Source organism: Bos mutus, chromosome 17 (genome assembly GCF_027580195.1).
Source record: "Bos mutus isolate GX-2022 chromosome 17, NWIPB_WYAK_1.1, whole genome shotgun sequence".
NCBI lineage: Eukaryota > Metazoa > Chordata > Mammalia > Artiodactyla > Bovidae > Bos > Bos mutus.
Genome location: NC_091633.1, coordinates 43648381 through 43667535, shown reverse-complemented (window position 1 = coordinate 43667535; position 19155 = coordinate 43648381). Strand labels below are relative to the sequence as shown.

General features: G+C 35.6%; 1 protein-coding gene across 3 annotated transcripts in view; it reads left to right on the top strand.

Annotated features, from left to right (window-relative positions):
- Positions 1–19155, top strand: part of SCLT1 (sodium channel and clathrin linker 1) — a 226186-nt gene that overhangs the window by 146161 nt on the left and 60870 nt on the right. For all 3 annotated transcript variants that reach the window (XM_070386529.1, XM_070386528.1, XM_070386530.1), the window contains 3 exons: positions 333–407; positions 2819–2964; positions 12208–12400. In XM_070386529.1, the coding sequence (XP_070242630.1) occupies positions 333–407; positions 2819–2964; positions 12208–12400 (414 nt within the window). The remainder of the gene's footprint in view (positions 1–332; positions 408–2818; positions 2965–12207; positions 12401–19155) is intronic.

The following is a 19155-nucleotide window of genomic DNA, read 5'->3' as shown; positions in this document are numbered from 1 at the left end:
AATATGTGATAAGAGTATATGAAAAGAAAAACTAATATGAGAAAGCAGTTTCATTTATTTCTCCCTGGAATCCATTAACCTCTGTATTCCATCTAGTATGTTTACCTAGACCTCCCTGGCTTTCTATACCAAAGTTGATTTCTGTAATCCTGAAATAGGTAGCTTTTGATGATTGAGCTTTTTTTTAAAAAAATAATGAATATGATCTTCTTATATAGATAGGGTAAGTGTGATATTTCTATTATAAACAAATTGTTTTCCTTTTCCATTTTCCCCCATTTTTCTTAAGGTTTTACAAATATGTTTATTTAAAATATGATTTGAATTTATAGGAGTGTGCTGAAAAACAAGATCAAATTGAACGAGCCATCAGGGAGAAAAAAGCAGTGGAAGAAGAACTAGAAAAGGTAAAAAGAAAAAGGAAAAAATAACTACCTAAACCCAACTGCAAATATTCAACATTACTGTCTGCTTTCATCATACTATCTACTAGCAACCCCTATATTATAAGTATTCTCCTGGTGAGTTCTTTTATTTGCTTGGAGTATTTTCAGAATCTGCATTTGAATACTGATATTGCCTATATACATTTCTTTATAAGAGTGGCCGCATTTTTTTGAACTTTTTTATGATGTAACTGTATTCCTTGCTTAGACCACATCCCAATATTAAATTTTATTTTGTCTTTCTTTTTTTAAAATTTCTACCAACTTTTACTGGGTATAGGCCATCTGTAAACATAGCAGGTATATATAACCAAAAAATTATAAATTGCTATGATTTTTACCTTTTAAAAGTACAGAATTTTATTCATAGTTTGGAAAGAATATTTACCCCAGTGGCATTTGAGAAAGAATGTTGGAAGAAGTCTATAGTTTAAAATTTACTTCTTACTTAGATAACTTTTTTTTAATTAGCAGCAAATATTCCACTCTTTTAAAATACCCTGTGGGTAAAAAGGCTGCTGAATTTGATTCAGCACATACTGTGTTTTAGGTGCTGCATTAGGAACTTTCATAGAGAAGTTAAGTAACTTGTCCGATGTTAAAAAAAAAAAAAAAAAATGGTAGACTCAGAGTTTGAGTTTCAAAGAAGAGCTATATAGCATCAAAAACATGTGATATATCTATATTATTGATGTAAAAAGATTATTAGAACATCAGATAGTAAGAGTAATTTACAAAGCAGAATATAGTATATAATCCCATTTGTGGGGGAAAATAAGACATATGCATGTCATTCAAGATAGGCTGTTCATGGTCACTGCTCCTGCAAGATTGATCCCTTCTGAGTTCCCCTCTGTTGTGGAATAGGAATAGATCCCATTTAGATTGCCACCTGCCAGAAGGGTTTGGGATGAGTTTTTTAATATCACATGGCATGGGTTAAGGAGTAGGCTTTATTGGGGAAACGTAAAACCTATGAGACTAAAGGCAACAGATAAAGAAAAGTCGCAGCTTTCTCTTCTTCCACTGTTCTACAGATAGGCATGCTATAGTCAGAATGAATAAGCACTGGTTCTGAAGTATAGGTATGTATTTTACTAGCAGGACATTGACATGCTGATACTGTCTTTTTGTAGAGCAGGAGTAACAGAGCAGTCTGGTCAGTGGGAAAAGACATTGGTTACTTGGCCAAGCAGTCTGGATTTGAAGAGTACCTCTGTGTAGGGTTTGTCTGAAAATGTGAACTGCCTCACATCTGGAGACCTTGCAGTTCATGGAATATTATAGCCTCTGTGTTGAAAGGTTGTTGTTGAATCACACGAATATACCGGGATTCTTGGCCCGCGGAGGAGAAGAATTCAATCCGGGGCCGGAAACGAGGCTTGATCGCTCAGAGCTTTTGTGTAATAAAGTTGTATTAAAATGTAAAGGAGATAGAGGAAGCTTCTGACATAGGCATCAGAAGGGGGCAGAAAGAGTACTCACTTGCTAGTGTTAATAATGAGGTTATATAATCCAAAGAATGTCTGGAGGTTGTAAAGACCTCATCAGACCTACTCCCATAATTTACATTTTAAGATAACACTGTCCTTAGGCCAGATACATCCTTGTAAAGACCAGGTCTACTCCCATAATTTAAATTTTAAGTTAACAGAAGGTTGAATCCAAAGACTGTCCTTAGGCAGGATACATTATTGTTATACAATCCTAAGGAATGTGGAGAAAGAAAAAAGTTTGTCCTTTCTTCCTCCTTGATAATTCCAGACCCCTCTCTCCTTGGGGACCCCTAGACTCCCTATCAACCTGCCTAGGAAATGACTCTCTCAGTGTCATAGGTGGAAGCTTAGTCTCATAGGAAGCAGAACTTGTCTACAACCACTTCTGTTGGGGAAGGGGAAACCTCCATTTCAGCTAAATCAGGGTCTGGTTAACCTAGAGTGAGATTCTGGAGTTACTTTCAGATAGTTCTCATTACACCATAGCATGTATCTGTACTTTTGAATATAGCAATACAGAATTGTCCTGAAAGTGTTCATCAAAGAATCAAAGCAATTATCTCCAAGTGGCAACATTTAGAGTATTTTTTAATTTTAGCTATTTTCAATTTCTTACTAACATATTAAAACTATTTGAATAGTACATTGAATAACTTTCAAAAATAAACAATTACTTTGTATATCAGTTTTCAGCATTTTATTTTGAAAATGTGAGACAACCAAAATTAATTATCGATGTATTATAATGTTATAGTGAGAACAGATGAGCACATCATGAGTTTTTATTTCTTACCATTTATTTCAGTTTCTAAACTGTGTAATTTCTTAAGATAATTTCTTTCTGCAAAGTAATATACACATAAGCCTCTTGTGCAGATTTACCGTGAAGGCAGAATTAATGAAAATGATTACAGAAAACTAGAAGAAATGCACCAAAGATGCCTGGTTGCCGAGCGTTCAAAAGATGATCTTCAGCTGAGACTTAAGACAGCAGAAAATAAAATCAAACAACTTGAAATAAAGTAAGTTATTCTTTTGCATTTTCAGAACTCACACAATTTTTGACAGATTTTTTAGTTTTTTTATAGGATACATAATTGTATCTTATGTAGAAAAAAAACTTTTAGCATTGAACAGAATTTTTTTTTAAGATTATTTTTGAAAGCTAATTTCTTCATAAAGAAGAGATACAGTACTGAACCATTTTATTCTAAATTTCTTGTTTCTGGCAGTTAAATAGGATGTTCATAAGATCTTTTTTTTCATACTGACTATACAGCTCTTACAGCAGCTTGTTTATAATTAGTGCTTTTATACTCAGCTTAGAGGTATTGAATATTCAATAATTCTCATTTTTATTTATTATATTGCCTGTTAAAATGATAAATTTATAATCTGGCATATCCATTCTGAGTATTCCTCTACCTTACCCCCATCCAGAGTATTACTTAATATAGTAAAACTTACTTAGGTTGCATGAAATTTCAATCTCTGTTATAGGGTATGTTTAATGTATATTTTAAAAATAAAATAAAGAGGAGTGATATCAGCAGTATGGCAGAATAAGAGGTCCCAGCCCATTTCTCTCACAGAAACAAATATTTAACAAGCATCCATAGACAAAAGTGCCTTTAGGGGAGCACTGAGATCCATGTAGGAGGTTGTAAAACCCTGGTGGAGCCCCAAAATGAGGAGGCAAGCCTGCATACCAGTGGCAGGCCCTCCAACTGTGGTGTCATCTACGGACTCAAAGCAACCCCATCTTCTGTGGACTTGGCTCTAGCCCTGCTTGCCCAATCCTGCACCTAGCCCCTTCCCAAGGAACCCTTCTGGGTACTCTTCATCAATAGGCCTGCTGACTTCAGACCTGACTGTGGCCCCCGGAGCACTCCTGTTTACGCAGCTGCAGTTCCACTCTCCCGCAGCTTGAACTAATGCTGCCCACCAGGAACCAGCCCAGTAACCAGACGGGAGAACTAACAGACCCGCCACACCTGATTGTTCCCCTGGTAACAAGTCTGCCAATCATTGATGTGACTGCAGATCCAGCAAAAGCCACACTACATGGATCCAACCCCATTCTACCACAGTCTGAGGCAGTCTTACGTGGCCAGGAATGCACCCAAGGCAAGCAGAAGCTCATGCCTGTAGATGCCCCCATTACAGGACCACCAGCCTCAGACTTGACTGAGATCCCTGAAGCAGTCTGTGACCCAGCTCTAGTTTCTCTCTACCACGGTTGAGAAGCAGTGTGGCCTGCCCATAAACCAGCCCAGTGACATGATAGGAGCACCCTGAGAATCCTAGTAGGTATAACGTCTGACTGCACCCCTGGTTACAGCTCTGCCAGCCATGGACCTGGCAACAACCACATGACATTGTCTCAGTTCCACTTAGCTGAGAACCCAGAGTCAGTCCCATCAGTTCTGGGACAAGGCAAGAAAAGGACTTTAGCTGCCAAAACCAGTCTAAAGACTGGAAGAGGAGTCTGCTCCTTCAAATGCACAGATGGCAACAAAGAGCCAAGCAAACATGACACCACCAAAGCAACTAATAAGACTCTAGTAATCAACCCCAAACAAATGGGGATCCATGAACTTCTTGACAAAAAATTTTAAATAATTGTCTTAAGGTAGCTTGGTGAATACAGATGGTTAACTAAATGAAATCAGGAAAAAAACAACACATGGACAAAATGAAAATTTTAACTAAGTGAAACCATAAAAAGAGAACCAAACAAACCCTGGAGTTAAAGAATACAATGAAATTCAATAAAGCACTTTATCAGCAGACTTGATCATGTAGAAGAAAAATCGGCTAACTCAAAGATTGGTCACTTGAAATCAATTCAGTTAGAGGAACAAAACAAAAAAGAATGAAAAAGAGTGAAGAAAACCTACATGATTTATGGGACACCTTGAAGTGAATCAGTATTCACATTATGAAAATTCTAGAAGGAGCAAAGATGAGAAAGGGTAGAAAGTTTATTTAAAGAAATAACAGAAAACTTCCCAAATCTGGGGAGAGTAATGAACATCCAGATCCATGATGCCCAAAGAAGCACAAATTAGGATGAACATCAAGAACTTCACTTGACACATTGTAATCAAAATGTCAGAAGTCAAAAAAAAAAAGAGAATTTGAAAATAGTAAGAGAAAAGAGACTCATCACATGCATGCTGCTGCTACTGCTAAGTCGCTTCAGTCGTGTCCAACTCTGTGTGATCCCATGGACTGCAGCCTACCAGGCTTCTCCATCCATGATGGGACTCCCCAAATCCCTGCATAAATCTATCAATGGATTTCTCAGAAGAAATCTTGCAGGCCAAGAGAGAGTGTGTGGCACGGTATATTCAAAGTGCTGAAAAACAACTGTGAACCAAAAATACTATATCCCGCAAATCTGTCCATCAGAAACAAAGTAGAGATAAAAACTTTCCCAGACAAGCAGAAATCAAAAGGGAGTTCATTACCACTAGACTTATTATGCAAGAAATGATGAAGGGAATTTTTCAAGTTGAAATGGAAGGACACTAATTAGCAACATAAAAACGTATGCAAGTATAAACTTTTAGTGGTAAAGGTAAATATATAGTCAAATTCAGAATACGCTAACACTGTAATGGTGGTACATAAATAATTTTTAACTCTAGTTTAGAAGTTACAAGATAAACATTTTTAAATAGCAATAGGTACAATAATGTGTTAATGGATATATTATATAAAAAGATATAAATTATACACCAATAGTAAAAAATAGGAGAGAAGTGAAATTATAGAGATTTTTATGTGATTGAAGGCAAATTATTACCAGCTTAATATAAACTGTTTCCTATAAGCCTCATGCTAATCAACAAAGAAAAAGTGTGTACAAAGTATACAAAAGATAAAGGAATGAAAGCAGAGTACAAAAATCAACAGGAAGACAACAAATAGGAGTGAAGGAACCAAGGAACCACAAAATAGAAAAGAGTTGACAAGTGGCAATACTGTTATGCCCTTATCTACTAGTAATGACTTTTAATGTAAGTGGATTGATTCCCCAGTCAAAAGACATAGGCTCAGTGGATTAAAAATCAAGTTCCAACTGTATTCTGCCTACCTGGGACTGATTTTAAATATGAAGAAACACACAAACTAAAAGGTAATAGGTGGTGAAAGATAGCCCATGCAAGTGGTACCCAAAAGACAGCAGAGATGCCTTATATAAGGCAAAATAGAATTTAAGTCAAAAATTGTCACAAGAACCAAGACAGTCATTTTATAATGATAAAGGAGTTAGTTTATCAAAAGAAAAGTCATAAAACTATATGCACTCAAAATCAAAGCACCTAGGTATAGTAAAGCAAATCTTAAAAGAACTGAAGGGAGAAATAGAAAGCAAGCAATAATACTAAGGAACTTCAGTACCTTACCTTCACTAATAGGTAGATCATCCAGACAGAAAGTCAATAAGAAAACAGCACATTTGAGCAATGCTAAAGACCAAATAGACCTAATAACTTTCTATACAATGGCAACACAGTGCACGTTCTTCTCAAGTATACACAAAACATTCTCCAGAATAGGTCATATGATAGGCCACAAAAATAAATCTTAGCCAATTTAAGAAAACTAAAATTATATTGGGTATCTTTTTCAACCAGTGATATGAAACTGAAATGCAATAACAGGAGGAAAACTGAAAAATTAACAGAACAGGTGGAAATTAAATAACACACTCCTGAGCAACCTGTGGGTCAAAGAAGAAGTCAAAATGGAAAAAGAAAATATCTTAAGACAACCAAAGATAGAAACAAAATATACAAAATGTATGGGATGCAGTAAAACCAGTTCTTAGAGGAAAGTTTACAGTGATAAATGTGTACATTATGAAAAACATCTAAATAAACAACCCAACTCTACACCTAAAGAAACTAGAAAAGAAGGAAAAACTAAGCCCAAAGTTAGGGAAATGACAAAGATTAGAGCAGAAACAAATCGAATAGAGAGCTGTGCTGTGCCTAGTAGCTCAGTCGTGTCTGACTCTTTGTGACCCCGTGAACTATAACCCACTCAGCTCCTTTGTCCATGGGGATTCTCCAGGCAAGAATACTGGAGTGGGTTGCCATGCCCTCCTCCAGGGGATCTTCCCAACCCAGGGATCAAACCCAGGTCTCCTGCATTGCAGGAGGATTTTTTTTACCTACTGAGCTACCCAGGAAGCCCAAGAATACTGGAGTGGGTAGCCTATCACTTCACCACAGAATCTTCCCGATCCAGGAGTCGAACCGAGGTCTCCTGCATCATAGGTGGATTCTTTACCAGCTCTGCTACCAGGGAAGCCTAAGAAAAGAGAGAAGACTCAATAAATAAAAATCAGAAATAAAAGAGGAGACATTACCACTGATACCACACAAATACAAAGGACTATAGTAGACTACAGTGAACAAAGATACAGTAACAAGTTGGACAACCATGAAAAAATTGATAAATTCTTACAAATATGCAACCTTATAAAAAATTGAAAATCTGAATAGACCAGTTACTATTAAGGAGACTAAATCAATAATCAAAAACCTCCTTGGATTTTTTAAAAGTTCAGAACCAAATGGCTTCACTGATGAATTCTTCCAAACATTTAAAGAAGATTTAATGTCAAACTCTTTCATAAAATTGAAGAAGAGAAAACATTTCCAAACTCATTTTACAAGGCCATCATTACTCTGATACCAAAGCAAGACAAACATACTGTAAGCAAATAATAAGCTAATATCCTTGATAAACATAAATGCAAAACTCCTAAAAAATAAATACAAACCAAATTTAAGAGTGTATTAAAAGGATCATAGTGGGATTAATACCTGGGATGCAAGGATGTTTTGACATATACAGATCAATAAATGTGACAAAAAACTACATTAAATAATAAGGTATGAAATTCATATGATCATTTCAATAGATATAAAGAAAGCATTTCACAAAATATAGTATCATTGATGATTAAAAACTCTCGACAGATTAGATGTAGGCAGAATGTACCTCTACATAGTAAAGGCCATTTATAACAAGCACACAACTAACATCATACCCAGTGGTGAAAACCTAAAAACTTTAATAATCATGGAAAACATAGGAGTGCCCAGTCTTGCCAGTTGTATTCACCATAGTACTGTATGTCTTAGAGAAATTAGATAAGAAAAAAAGTAATAAAACATCTAAATTTGAAGAGAAGTAAAATTGTCTTTGTTTATAGGTGATAATGATCTCATATTTTGAAAACTGGAGACTCAGCGTCAAAGCCATTAGAACAAATACACAAATTCAATAAAGCTTCAGGATACAGAACCAGCATTCCAAACTCAGTTGCATTAGATGCAATTGAACCAGCAGCAAACTATATGGAAAAAAATTAACAATTCTATTTACAGTAGCACCAAAAAGAATAAATTATTTAGAATGAATTTATAACCAAGGAAATGAAAAATCTGTAAACTGAAAAACACTGAGGAAATAATTTAACACTCACAAATAAATATAAAGGTGTTTTTATAAATTGAATGAAATAATAATGTTAAAACATCCAAACTACACAAAGCCATCTATGGAGTCAATAAAATCCATATCAAATTCCAATGGTGTTTTCACAGAAGTAGAGAAAACTCCTAAAATCACATTGAACTTCTAAAGACCTGAAATAGCCAAACCATTCTGGAACAAGGACAGCAACAAAAACTGGATGCGTCACGCGTCCTAATTTCAAAATACATTATGAAGTTTTCGTAATCAAAACAGTACAATGCTGGTATAAAACAGTATATAGTTACGGCACAGAGTGGAGAGTACAGAAATAAATGCATACGTTTGTGGTCAGCTGATGTTTGACAAGGCTGTCAAGAACACACACTGGGAAAGTATAATCTCTTCAATAAACGGTGCTAGAAAAACTGGACATTTAGATGTGGAAGAAAAACTGGACCCTTACCACACACCATATACAAAAATCTGCTCATAATGTATTAAAGGCTTAAATGGGCATTCTGAAATTGTGAAACTGCTAGAAGGAAACAAACGGGAAAAGCTTCTTGACATTGGTCTTGGCAGTGATTTTTTTTTTGGGGGGCTATGACCCCACAAGTACAGGTAACAAAAGCAAAACTATTCAAATGAAGTTACATCAAACTGAGACCTTCCTACACAGCAAATAAAATAGTCAACAGAGTACAGAGACACTATGGCATAGGGAAAAATGTTTGCAAATAATATACCTGATAAGGAGTTAATTTTCAAAATATATAATAAACTTGAACAACTCAATGGCAAAAGAAAAAAAAATTGGGCAAAGGATCTGATCAGATTTTTCTCAGAAGATGACAGAGCTAAGCAATAGGTATATCAAAAGGCACTTATCATCAGGGGAATGCAAATTTAACCCACAGTGAGGTATCACCTCATACCTGTTAGGATGCCTATTGTCTAAAAGACAAAAGATACCAAGTGTTGACAAGAATGTGGAGAATAGGGAACCCTTCTATCCTGTTCAGTTCAGTTCAGTCGCTCAGTCGTGTCCGACTCTTTGCGACCCCATGAATCACAGCACGCCAGGCCTCCCTGTCCATCACCAACTCCCGGAGTTCACTCAGACTCACGTCCATCGAGTCAGTGATGCCATCCAGCCATCTCATCCTCTGTCGTCCCCTTCTCCTCCTGCCCCCAATCCCTCCCAGCATCAGAGTCTTTTCCAATGAGTCAACTCTTCGCATGACGTGGCCAGAGTACTGGAGTTTCAGCTTTAGCATCATTCCTTCCAAAGAAATCCCAGGGCTGATCTCCTTCAGAATGGACTGGTTGGAACTCCTTGCAGTCCAAGAGACTCTCAAGAGTCTTCTCCAACACTACAGTTCAAAAGCATCAATTTTTCGGCGCTCAGCCTTCTTCACAGACCAACTCTCACATCCATACATGACCACAGGAAAAACTGTAACCTTGACTAGATGGACCTTTGCTGCCAAAGTAATGTCGCTGCTTTTGAATATGCTATCTAGGTTGGTCATAACTTTCCTTCCAAGGAGTAAGCGTCTTTTAATTTCATGGCTGCACTCACCATCTGCAGTGATTTTGGAGCCCAGAAAAATAAAGTCTGACACTGTTTCCACTGTTTCCCCATCTATTTCCCATGAAGTGATGGGACCGGATGCCATGATCTTCGTTTTCTGAATGTTGAGCTTTAAGCCAACTTTTTCACTCTCCTCTTTCACTTTCATCAAGAGGCTTTTTAGTTCCTCTTCACTTTCTGCCATCAGGGTGGTGTCATCTGCATATCTGAGGTTATTGATATTTCTCCCATCAATCTTGATTCCAGCTTGTGTTTCTTCCAGTCCAGTGTTTCTCATGATGTACTCTGCATAGAAGTTAAATAAGCAGGATGACAGTGTACAGCCTTGACTTACTCCTTTTCTGATTTGGAACCAGTCTGTTGTTCCATGTCCAGTTCTAACTGTTGCTTCCTGACCTGCATACAGATTTCTCAAGAGGCAGGTCAGGTGGTCTGGTATTCCTATCTCTTTCAGAATTTTCCAGTTTATTGTGATCCACACAGTCAAAGGCTTTGGCATAGTCAATAAAGCAGAAATAGATGTTTTTCTGGAACTCTCTTGCTTTTTCCATGATCCAGTGGATGTTGGCAATTTGATCTCTGGTTCCTCTGCCTTTTCTCAAACCAGCTTGAACATCAGGAAGTTCGTGGTTCACCTATTGCTGAAGCCTGGCTTGGAGAATTTTGAGCATTACTTTACCAGCATGTGAGATGAGTGCAATTGTGCAGTAGTTTGAGCATTCTTTGGCATTGCCTTTCTTTGAGATTGGAATGAAAACTGACCTTTTCTAGTCCTGTAGCCGCTGCTGAGTTTTCCAAATGTGCTGGCATATTGAGTGCAGCACTTTCACAGCATCATCTTTCAGGATTGCTGTTAGTGGGAATGTAAATTAGTGCAACCACAATGGAAAACAGTATGGAGGTGCCTCAAAAAATTAAAAGTAGAACTACCGTATGATCCAGCAATCCTATTTCAGAGTATAGATCCAAAGACAACAAAATGATTGTCTCAAAGAGATATCTGCATTCCCATATTCATTGCAATCAGTATTATTGACGATAGCCAAGGTATTGGGATAACCTAAGTGCCTGTTGACAGAAGAAAAGATAAAGAAAAGGTGTGTGTGTATGGGAATGGAGATATATATTCTCTAGGAATCACCTCCTTTCTCTTTTATTTTCTTACAAATAATTTGTTGAAAACCTGGGTTGTTTGTGTTGTAGAGTCTTCTCTACCCACATGCATTATATCATTTCATTTACCTTGTTTCCTGCCCCATGCATTTTTAAAAAAATTAGATCAAGAGGCCTGATCTGATTCAGCTTTGACTTTTTTGCAAGAATTGTTTATAAATGGTAGCAATTTGGACTCCCGTTTGGAGGCACATAATGTGTTGTTATTTTTGATCTTAGCATCTTTCTGACTTGAGCATCATTTGAGGATCATTATCTAGATCCATCATTTTATTAGGAACTTTATTAGCCAAGTTTGAGACAGGAAAAAAGGAGCTACAAGTATTACGGCAGTAAAGGATCTTATATATTTCCTATGACACCCAATGACTAGGGAATGTTCATAGTACTTGATTACCTGGGATTGAAAAGATGGAAATTTTAAAAGATAGGAATAAAAATTAGCAGTATGTTGAAACAGTATACATGTTTGGAGGTCTTGTCCCTCAGTAATCCATTGTTGAGAAAGTTCAAGAAATATAACCTATTTAAACTGTGATAAAATAAAATAAGTTTATACAACTAGCAGTTTTTTTTTAATTTGAATTGTCTTATGATAATTCATAATTTAGTATAGTCACCAAATGTCTTCTACAGAGTTGATTGATGATTAAAGGAGTTTTGATTATTACCTGTCCACCTTCCTCATCATTAGCTTTCATTTGTCCTCCTGAAGTCCTTGATTCTCAGTGTTAGTAATACTTGGAAAGAGGTTTCACGTTGACTTCCTTAGTGAGTGATAGCAATTCAGTTTTCTGTTATTAGTTAAGATTGCTAAATGGAGTATATTTGGTTGGTGTAACATACATTGTAAAACCGCACAGTTTAAGTCTACAGTGAAGATAAATGACTCAGAACAAAGAAAACAAGTCTGCAGTATAAAATATGGACAGACTTCTTGACGTCTATTCCAGATCATTAAGTTTAAAGGTTCTTTTTGTTTTGTTTTTTTAATCAGTTCCTCGGAAGAGATATCACGTTGCCAAGAAATGATTCAGAAACTTCAAAATATATTGGAGTCTGAGAGAGAGAACTGTGGATTTGTCAGTGAACAAAGGTTGAAACTTCAGCAGGAAAATGAACAGTTACAGAAACAGACTGAAGATTTGAGAAAGATTGCTCTCGAGGTTCAAAAAAAAGCCAAATTAAAGGTATATTCAAATCTAATTAGAATTAAATGTGTACCTGTGAAATTCAAAATATAGAGAATATTTACAGAGACCTATTAAAACATTTTTAAGACCTCTTTTTTTTAGTTTTTGCCTTCTCATCAGATAGCACTAAATCATAATGCACAGCATTAACCAGTCTTTTCTGTATTGTAGAACTTGGCAAGCATACTTGAAAATGATTGCTTTCACTATCCACACACAAAAAAATGCTTTTCCAACCATGAAATGCACTGATATTCCTGCCAAAACAATTAAAGCGGTGCTAGCAAAACTATAGATAACTTTACGGACTGCTGTCCTCTTTTCCCTCTAAAATGTGCTGTACTCAGTCGCTCCGTCATGTCCGACTCTTTGCAACCCCATGGACCTGCCAGGCTTCTCTGTCCATGGGGATTCTCCAGGCAAGACTACTGAAGTAGGTTGCCATGCCCTCCTCCAGGGGAGCTTCCCAATCCAGGAATCAAACCGTCTCCCGCATTGAAGGCAGATTCTTTACCATCTGAACCACCTAATAGCCACTCAAAAATAGAGCTCTTAAAACTGGCTCTGCAGATAATGGTACATCAGTATGCTCTGAGAAGTACTCATAGGTAGTCTAAAAATTCCACTCCAGGGAAAAGGCAAGGGACAAAAGTGTCCTCTGGAAAAAAATTCCCTTTTCTCTCTCCTCCCCACCTGCTTCTTTCTCTAATGCTTATGTGATTTGGCAGTAGGGACGTGATAACCTGTTTGAGGGAGTTTCAAGCACAGGTATCACCATCAGTATGTTGCCTGCCTTTCCCCATTCTGTGTGACTTTTGTAAAAGTGGCATTAACTCTTTTTTTTTATTTTAGTTGACCTTATTATGTTTCATTTATATATAAAACATAGCTATTTATATTAAATATATATGCATTTTGAATACTATTTAAAAATTTTAAAAATTATTTAGAACTGTATCAGTTGATTGTATTTGTGTCTGGGGTGCGAAGGGGGAGTCCTTAAAAGTGGCGTTTACTTTTTATGAGAAAGGTCTGTGTCTTCCATTTTCATAGTAAGGACATGGGGCGGTAGCATTAGTGTTTCACTTGGTCTTTCACTACTGTGAGGACTCATAAGAAGCCACATCCCAACCTAATTCATATCAGCGTATTTTATTGAATGCCTCCTATTGCAAATGTCAAACACTGTGGCTATTTATAAAAGTAAACTGAAAAAGAGACTCTTACATATCATACAAAGAAGCTTGTGCTTTTTTGCTTTAATCTGTGAGGAATCTTTGAAAAACAAAGGGGAAAAATCACACTACCAGGTATCAAGACTTGATATAAAGCTATACTGATTAAGACAGTGTGTAATCAACAGAATAATCAACCTGATCAATAGAACAAACAGAATCCAGGGACAAACCCAGTTTTCATAATCACCTCATTATAACAAAGGCACCACAAAAGTTCAGAAGGGAAATAATTATCTTTACAATAAATATTGTGACTTCAGCTCGGTCCATATTTTTAAAATAAACCTTGATCCTTATATCACACCATTTATTTAAATTAATTTGAGCTGCCTTATAGACCTAAATGTGAAATATAAAATGATGGAGCTTCAAGGAGAAACTTCATGATCTTGGCTAAGAAAGAATTTCCTAAACAGAACAAAAAGAGAGCTAATCATAATGAAAAGGTAGATGAATTGGATTTCTTTAAAATTAAGATTTTTAACTCATCAAAAGGGACACCATTAAGAGAGTAAAAAGTAGAAGAAAGTATTTATAATACATACAACCAAAAAAAAAAAAGACTCATATCTAGAATATAAAAACTTTTACCAGTAAATAATGAAATAGTAAGAAAAAAAGTTAATCAAAAGAAAAAAACAGACACCCCATTTCCAAAAATGAACAAAAGAATTAGTCTATAAAAGAGAATACATGAAAAAAAGTTCAACTTCATTATTTACTGTGGAAATATAATTAAAACTATAATGAGGTACTATAGCATGCATACCAGAATGACTAAAATTTTAAAACCTGACAGTATGAAGTGTGGACAAAGTTGTAAAAAATCCAGCACCTTCGTAGGTTATTTTTGTTATATAAATTGGTACAGCCACCATTTGGTAGTATCTTTTTAAGTTGGACACACATACTATGCCAAATAATAAAAATGCTAGCTACATACCCAGCTGGTATCAGTGCTTGTGTTCATCAAAATATGTGTACAAGAATATTCATAGAAATTTTAATCTTATCAAAACACTGGAAATAATTCAAATGTCCATCGATGTGAGATGACATAAATTATGGTATGTTCATATATGGAATAGATGAAAAGAATGAACTGCATCTATAAGCAATGGCAGATGAGTCTCACAGACATAATATTGGAAAAATAAGCCAGACATTAAAAAACTTACAGTATATTAATTTCATTATATGCAAATGAAGAACAGGCATAATTACCTATAAGGATGGGATCAGAATAGTGGTTGCATTTTCGGTGGATGAATACTGATTAGAAGGGCACATAAGAGAGCCAGTTTCTGAGGTAGCTAAATCTGGGTGGTGATGCTTATATGTCACTATATGTATAAAAATTGAGTTGTACCCTTAAAATTCATGTTCAATATGTCATTGTAAGCTAGAGAGAAGTAAATCTTGGCAGAAGAAGGTAAGTAGAATTGTAGATCAAGCAGGAGTGGCTATGAATTTAATGATTATGGAAACTAGGCGATAAGCATATAGGGATTCATTGTAAAGTTTTTCTATTGTGTATATGCTTGAAAGTTTCTATATTGAAACATTTCCATAATTTAAAAATGACAGTGTACTTTGAAAAAATCTTAAATTTTCTTATTTTTAAATGTCATATTATAAATTTCATATGAATTAATAACTAAAAACTATTAGTGACCATATACAGCATTAGTAGGAAATGAAGTTGAATATTTAACTGATAGATGGGAAAGAACTTTGTCAGCAAAACTGAAAAATGGGAGAATTGCAAATAAATAAATATATTGATAGATTTATATATAAGGTTTTTGTTTTTGTTTTTTTAATTTTATTTTGTTTTTAAACTTTACAAAATTGTATTAGTTTTGCCAAATATCGAAATGAATCTGCCACAGGTATACATGTGTTCCCCATCCTGAACCTTCCTCCCTCCCCATACCATCCCTCTGGGTCGTCCCAGTGCACCAGCCCCAAGCAACCAGAATCGTGCATCAAACCTGGAATGGCAACTCGTTTCATACATGATATTATACATGTTTCAATGCCATTCTCCCAAATCTTCCCACCCTCTCCCTCTCCAACAGAGTCCATAAGACTGTTCTATACATCAGTGTCTCTTTTGCTGTCTTGTACACAGGGTTATTGTTACCATCTTTCTAAATTCCATATATATGCGTTAGTATACTGTTTTTAAATATTTAAAACAACTTTAAAAATATTTTAAAGAGAAATAACTGGATGAAATAGTTTTAATAAATATGACAGAAGACAAAGATCATACAAGGAGCTTTAAAAAATATGAAAAAATTGTAACCCAATAGGGAAACATGTATGAGACGTGAGCAGAATTCACAAACTAAGAAAAACAAATTGCTAATAAACAAGTTTTTTAAAAGTTTAAACTCTGTATTAATTAACTGCAAAGTTGTCAGTTTGAGTGAATGTGCAGCTGCAGTTGTAAAATGGTACACATTGAGAGTCTATAAAATTTAGTCATAATAGAATAATTACAGTGTCTTATAATTTAAGGAAGTTCATTGCAACATTATTTGTAATAAATTAAAAACAACCTATCTAGAAATAGTTAAATTATGGTACATTTATAAAGTGCTGTATTGAGTCATCATTAAAAATCACGTTTCCAAATAATTTATAATGTGTTTGTATTGTTATGTCCTAAGTATTTTTTAAAATGAAAACTAAAAATAAAAATATATTTTAAAAATATTTTTAAATATTTTTAAAAATATATATATGTATTTATATATATTGTAATCCTGTATCCACTAATCTCAATTTTAAAATTCATAAATAACAATGATGTAAAAGTTAGAGGTAGTTATCTCTCTGAGTTGTAGATTACAGAGACTATATATTTGTCTTTTTAATTTTTTTATATTTTGCATAATTTTACAGTATACTTGTGTTTTGGGGATTGGGTTCTTATAATGGGAGAGAAGGGAATACATGAATTTCCCCTACTTGATACTGCATTTAGTCTATCTTTAATTCAGAATAATAACTGATGTTTCTTGGAAAAACAAAAAGAAAGTTTTCCTACCAGAAATGCTCCCTTTATGCCAAGTCTGCATGTAGCTTAAGAAAAGAATCATTGGTGAATAAGGGACTGCTGCTAAGTCACTTCAGTCGTGTCCGACTCTGTGCGACCCCATAGACGGCAGCCCACCAGGCTCCCCCATCCCTGGGATTGTCTAGGCAAGAATACTGGAGTGGGTTGCCATTTCCTTCTCCAGTGCATGAAAGTGAAAAGTCAAAGTGAAGTCGCTCAGTCGTGTCCGACTCTTAGCGACCCTATGGACTGCAGCCTACCAGGCTCCTCTGTCCATGGGATTTTCCAGGCAAGAGTACTGCAGTGGGGTGCCATTGCCTTCTCCAAAATAAGGGACTGCTACTGCTGCTAAGTCACTTCAGTCGTGTCCGACTCTGTGCGACCGCATAGATGGCAGCCCACCAGGCTCTGCCGTCCCTGGGATTCTCCAGGCAAGAACACTGGAGTGGGTTGCCATTTCCTTCTCCAAAATAAGGGACTAGATAGCTGTAATTCTATTTTATGGAGGAGGGCTGTCAGATAAATTGCTTTGTAGCTGATTCCTTCTTTGACAACATAAGAATCTAGTACTACACTTTGCTGCTTTTCTCCCCCATGAAAAAGTGTGGGATCTTTAGGAGCCAGAAAGATCAAAACAGTTGGTTATTCAGAGGGCAGTTGGTTGAGAACCATAACAACTTATTTTATGAAGTTTTCATTTGATCTTAAAGCCACTACCCAGTTTGCTCTTTTCCTAACTCCTTCCTTCTTTCTGCAAAGGATCTACATATCTTTGTGGTCTAAATACTCCTCATAAAAATATAAAATTAGGAGATGGTTAGTTTTTAGCAATCCTGTCTACATGAGTGAATAGTTTTGTGCAAAGGAAGGACACAAAGGAAGAGGGGAAGGAGACCATAAATCTGTTTTTCCAACCCTGCATTCTGAATTGAATCATTAGTAAGACTTTTGTTTTGAAGACAGAGTTGTCTTGGCCCTTATCCATCCTGCATCATTGCAGACCTGTCCAGTTTAAGTCAGAACTGTGTCAACTGAAGGATCTGGGGTTCATTCAAAGACTGAATTTTGATACCTTTATTATGATTCAGACACTAAAGATGTAATAGTAAATGAAAAAGACATGGTCCCCATCCTTAACAACTTATTATTTGCATGGAGGTAGGCAAACTTTAATTGTATCTTTGCAAACTAGTAAATGCTCTTTAGGAAAAGCATAGGACACTATGAGAGCTTTTTCTAGATAGATAGAGAATTTCCCTGTGGGAGCAATAAGTTAGCTAAGTTCTAAAAGTTGAGTAGAAATAACTAAGATAAGCAGGAGGGGAAAGATTATTCTAGTCAAAGGGAGCATGTAAGAAGATCCAGGAATGAGAATGCATTGTGACAGAAACAAAGAGAAGGGAACAGTAGTATAACACAGTCTCATAGAATTAGGTAGAGAGCAGGTTATCATGAAGGACCTTGGAATAAGGCTTGTCAAGCTTGTCAAGTAGAAATGGGGAGTTAACTAGGCAGGAAGAGTGATAAAACTATGTAGATTTATAGATCAGTTTTTAATACATGATGTATGTGAGAGAGACAGAGGCAGAATTAAATATTTCCACCTAAGATATCAGAACCGTGGCTTCTCCAGAGAAAGTGGAGATTGAGGCAAGGAAGGATATTCAGTTCAAAATTTGTAAAATTCAGTAATTTAAAAATGTTTTAAATAGAGCAGAAGTCACAGAGTCTCAGGAGGCTTGCCCAGGAGTAATGCGATACAAAATTAATAAATCCAAGGTAGTTTTTCCAGTGCCAGTATTTATAAAGTCAGTCTTGTACTTGTGTACCATTTGAGAAAGCAAGTTTAAGAGATTTAGGAAGTGTGCAGCATTGAGCAGAAGTAATGAGGACAGAATGTTTGTAGTTTTCCCCCACGAGCCATGAGTTTAGCTGTTGTTGAGTTTTCTTTGTTTTTTGAATCAATAAAATTGAGGCTTCTTATTCATTCTTTTTTCAGTTTGAAAGTAGTCATATTTAATAACTTACTAGAAGCCATTCCAGCTGTGACCATTTTTAAAGTACATTTCTTTAAAATATCACAAGATAGGTGTTCCTTATAATATTTCTTGAGTGTAGCAAGATACAGATAGCCTGAGAGTAAAAGAAATTGTTCTAGTAACTACTTAACTATTTTATCAGTTGCCTCAAATATGGTAATAGGTAGTTTCATTCTAGATGTATATGAAACCAGACAGTTCATTACATACATTGGGTACTTTAGAGCATTCGGGTTAATTCTCTCCTTGAACCTCAAGTTGAGAAAGCTTTAGGGTATCCAAAGAGCATTTATTCATATGTTCATTCTACATTAAGGTTTTTTTTTTTTTACTATAATAACATAAATAACCTAGAAATAATTGAAGACATTTACATATAACTTTCTGAAAAGCATTTTAGTCTTTTCT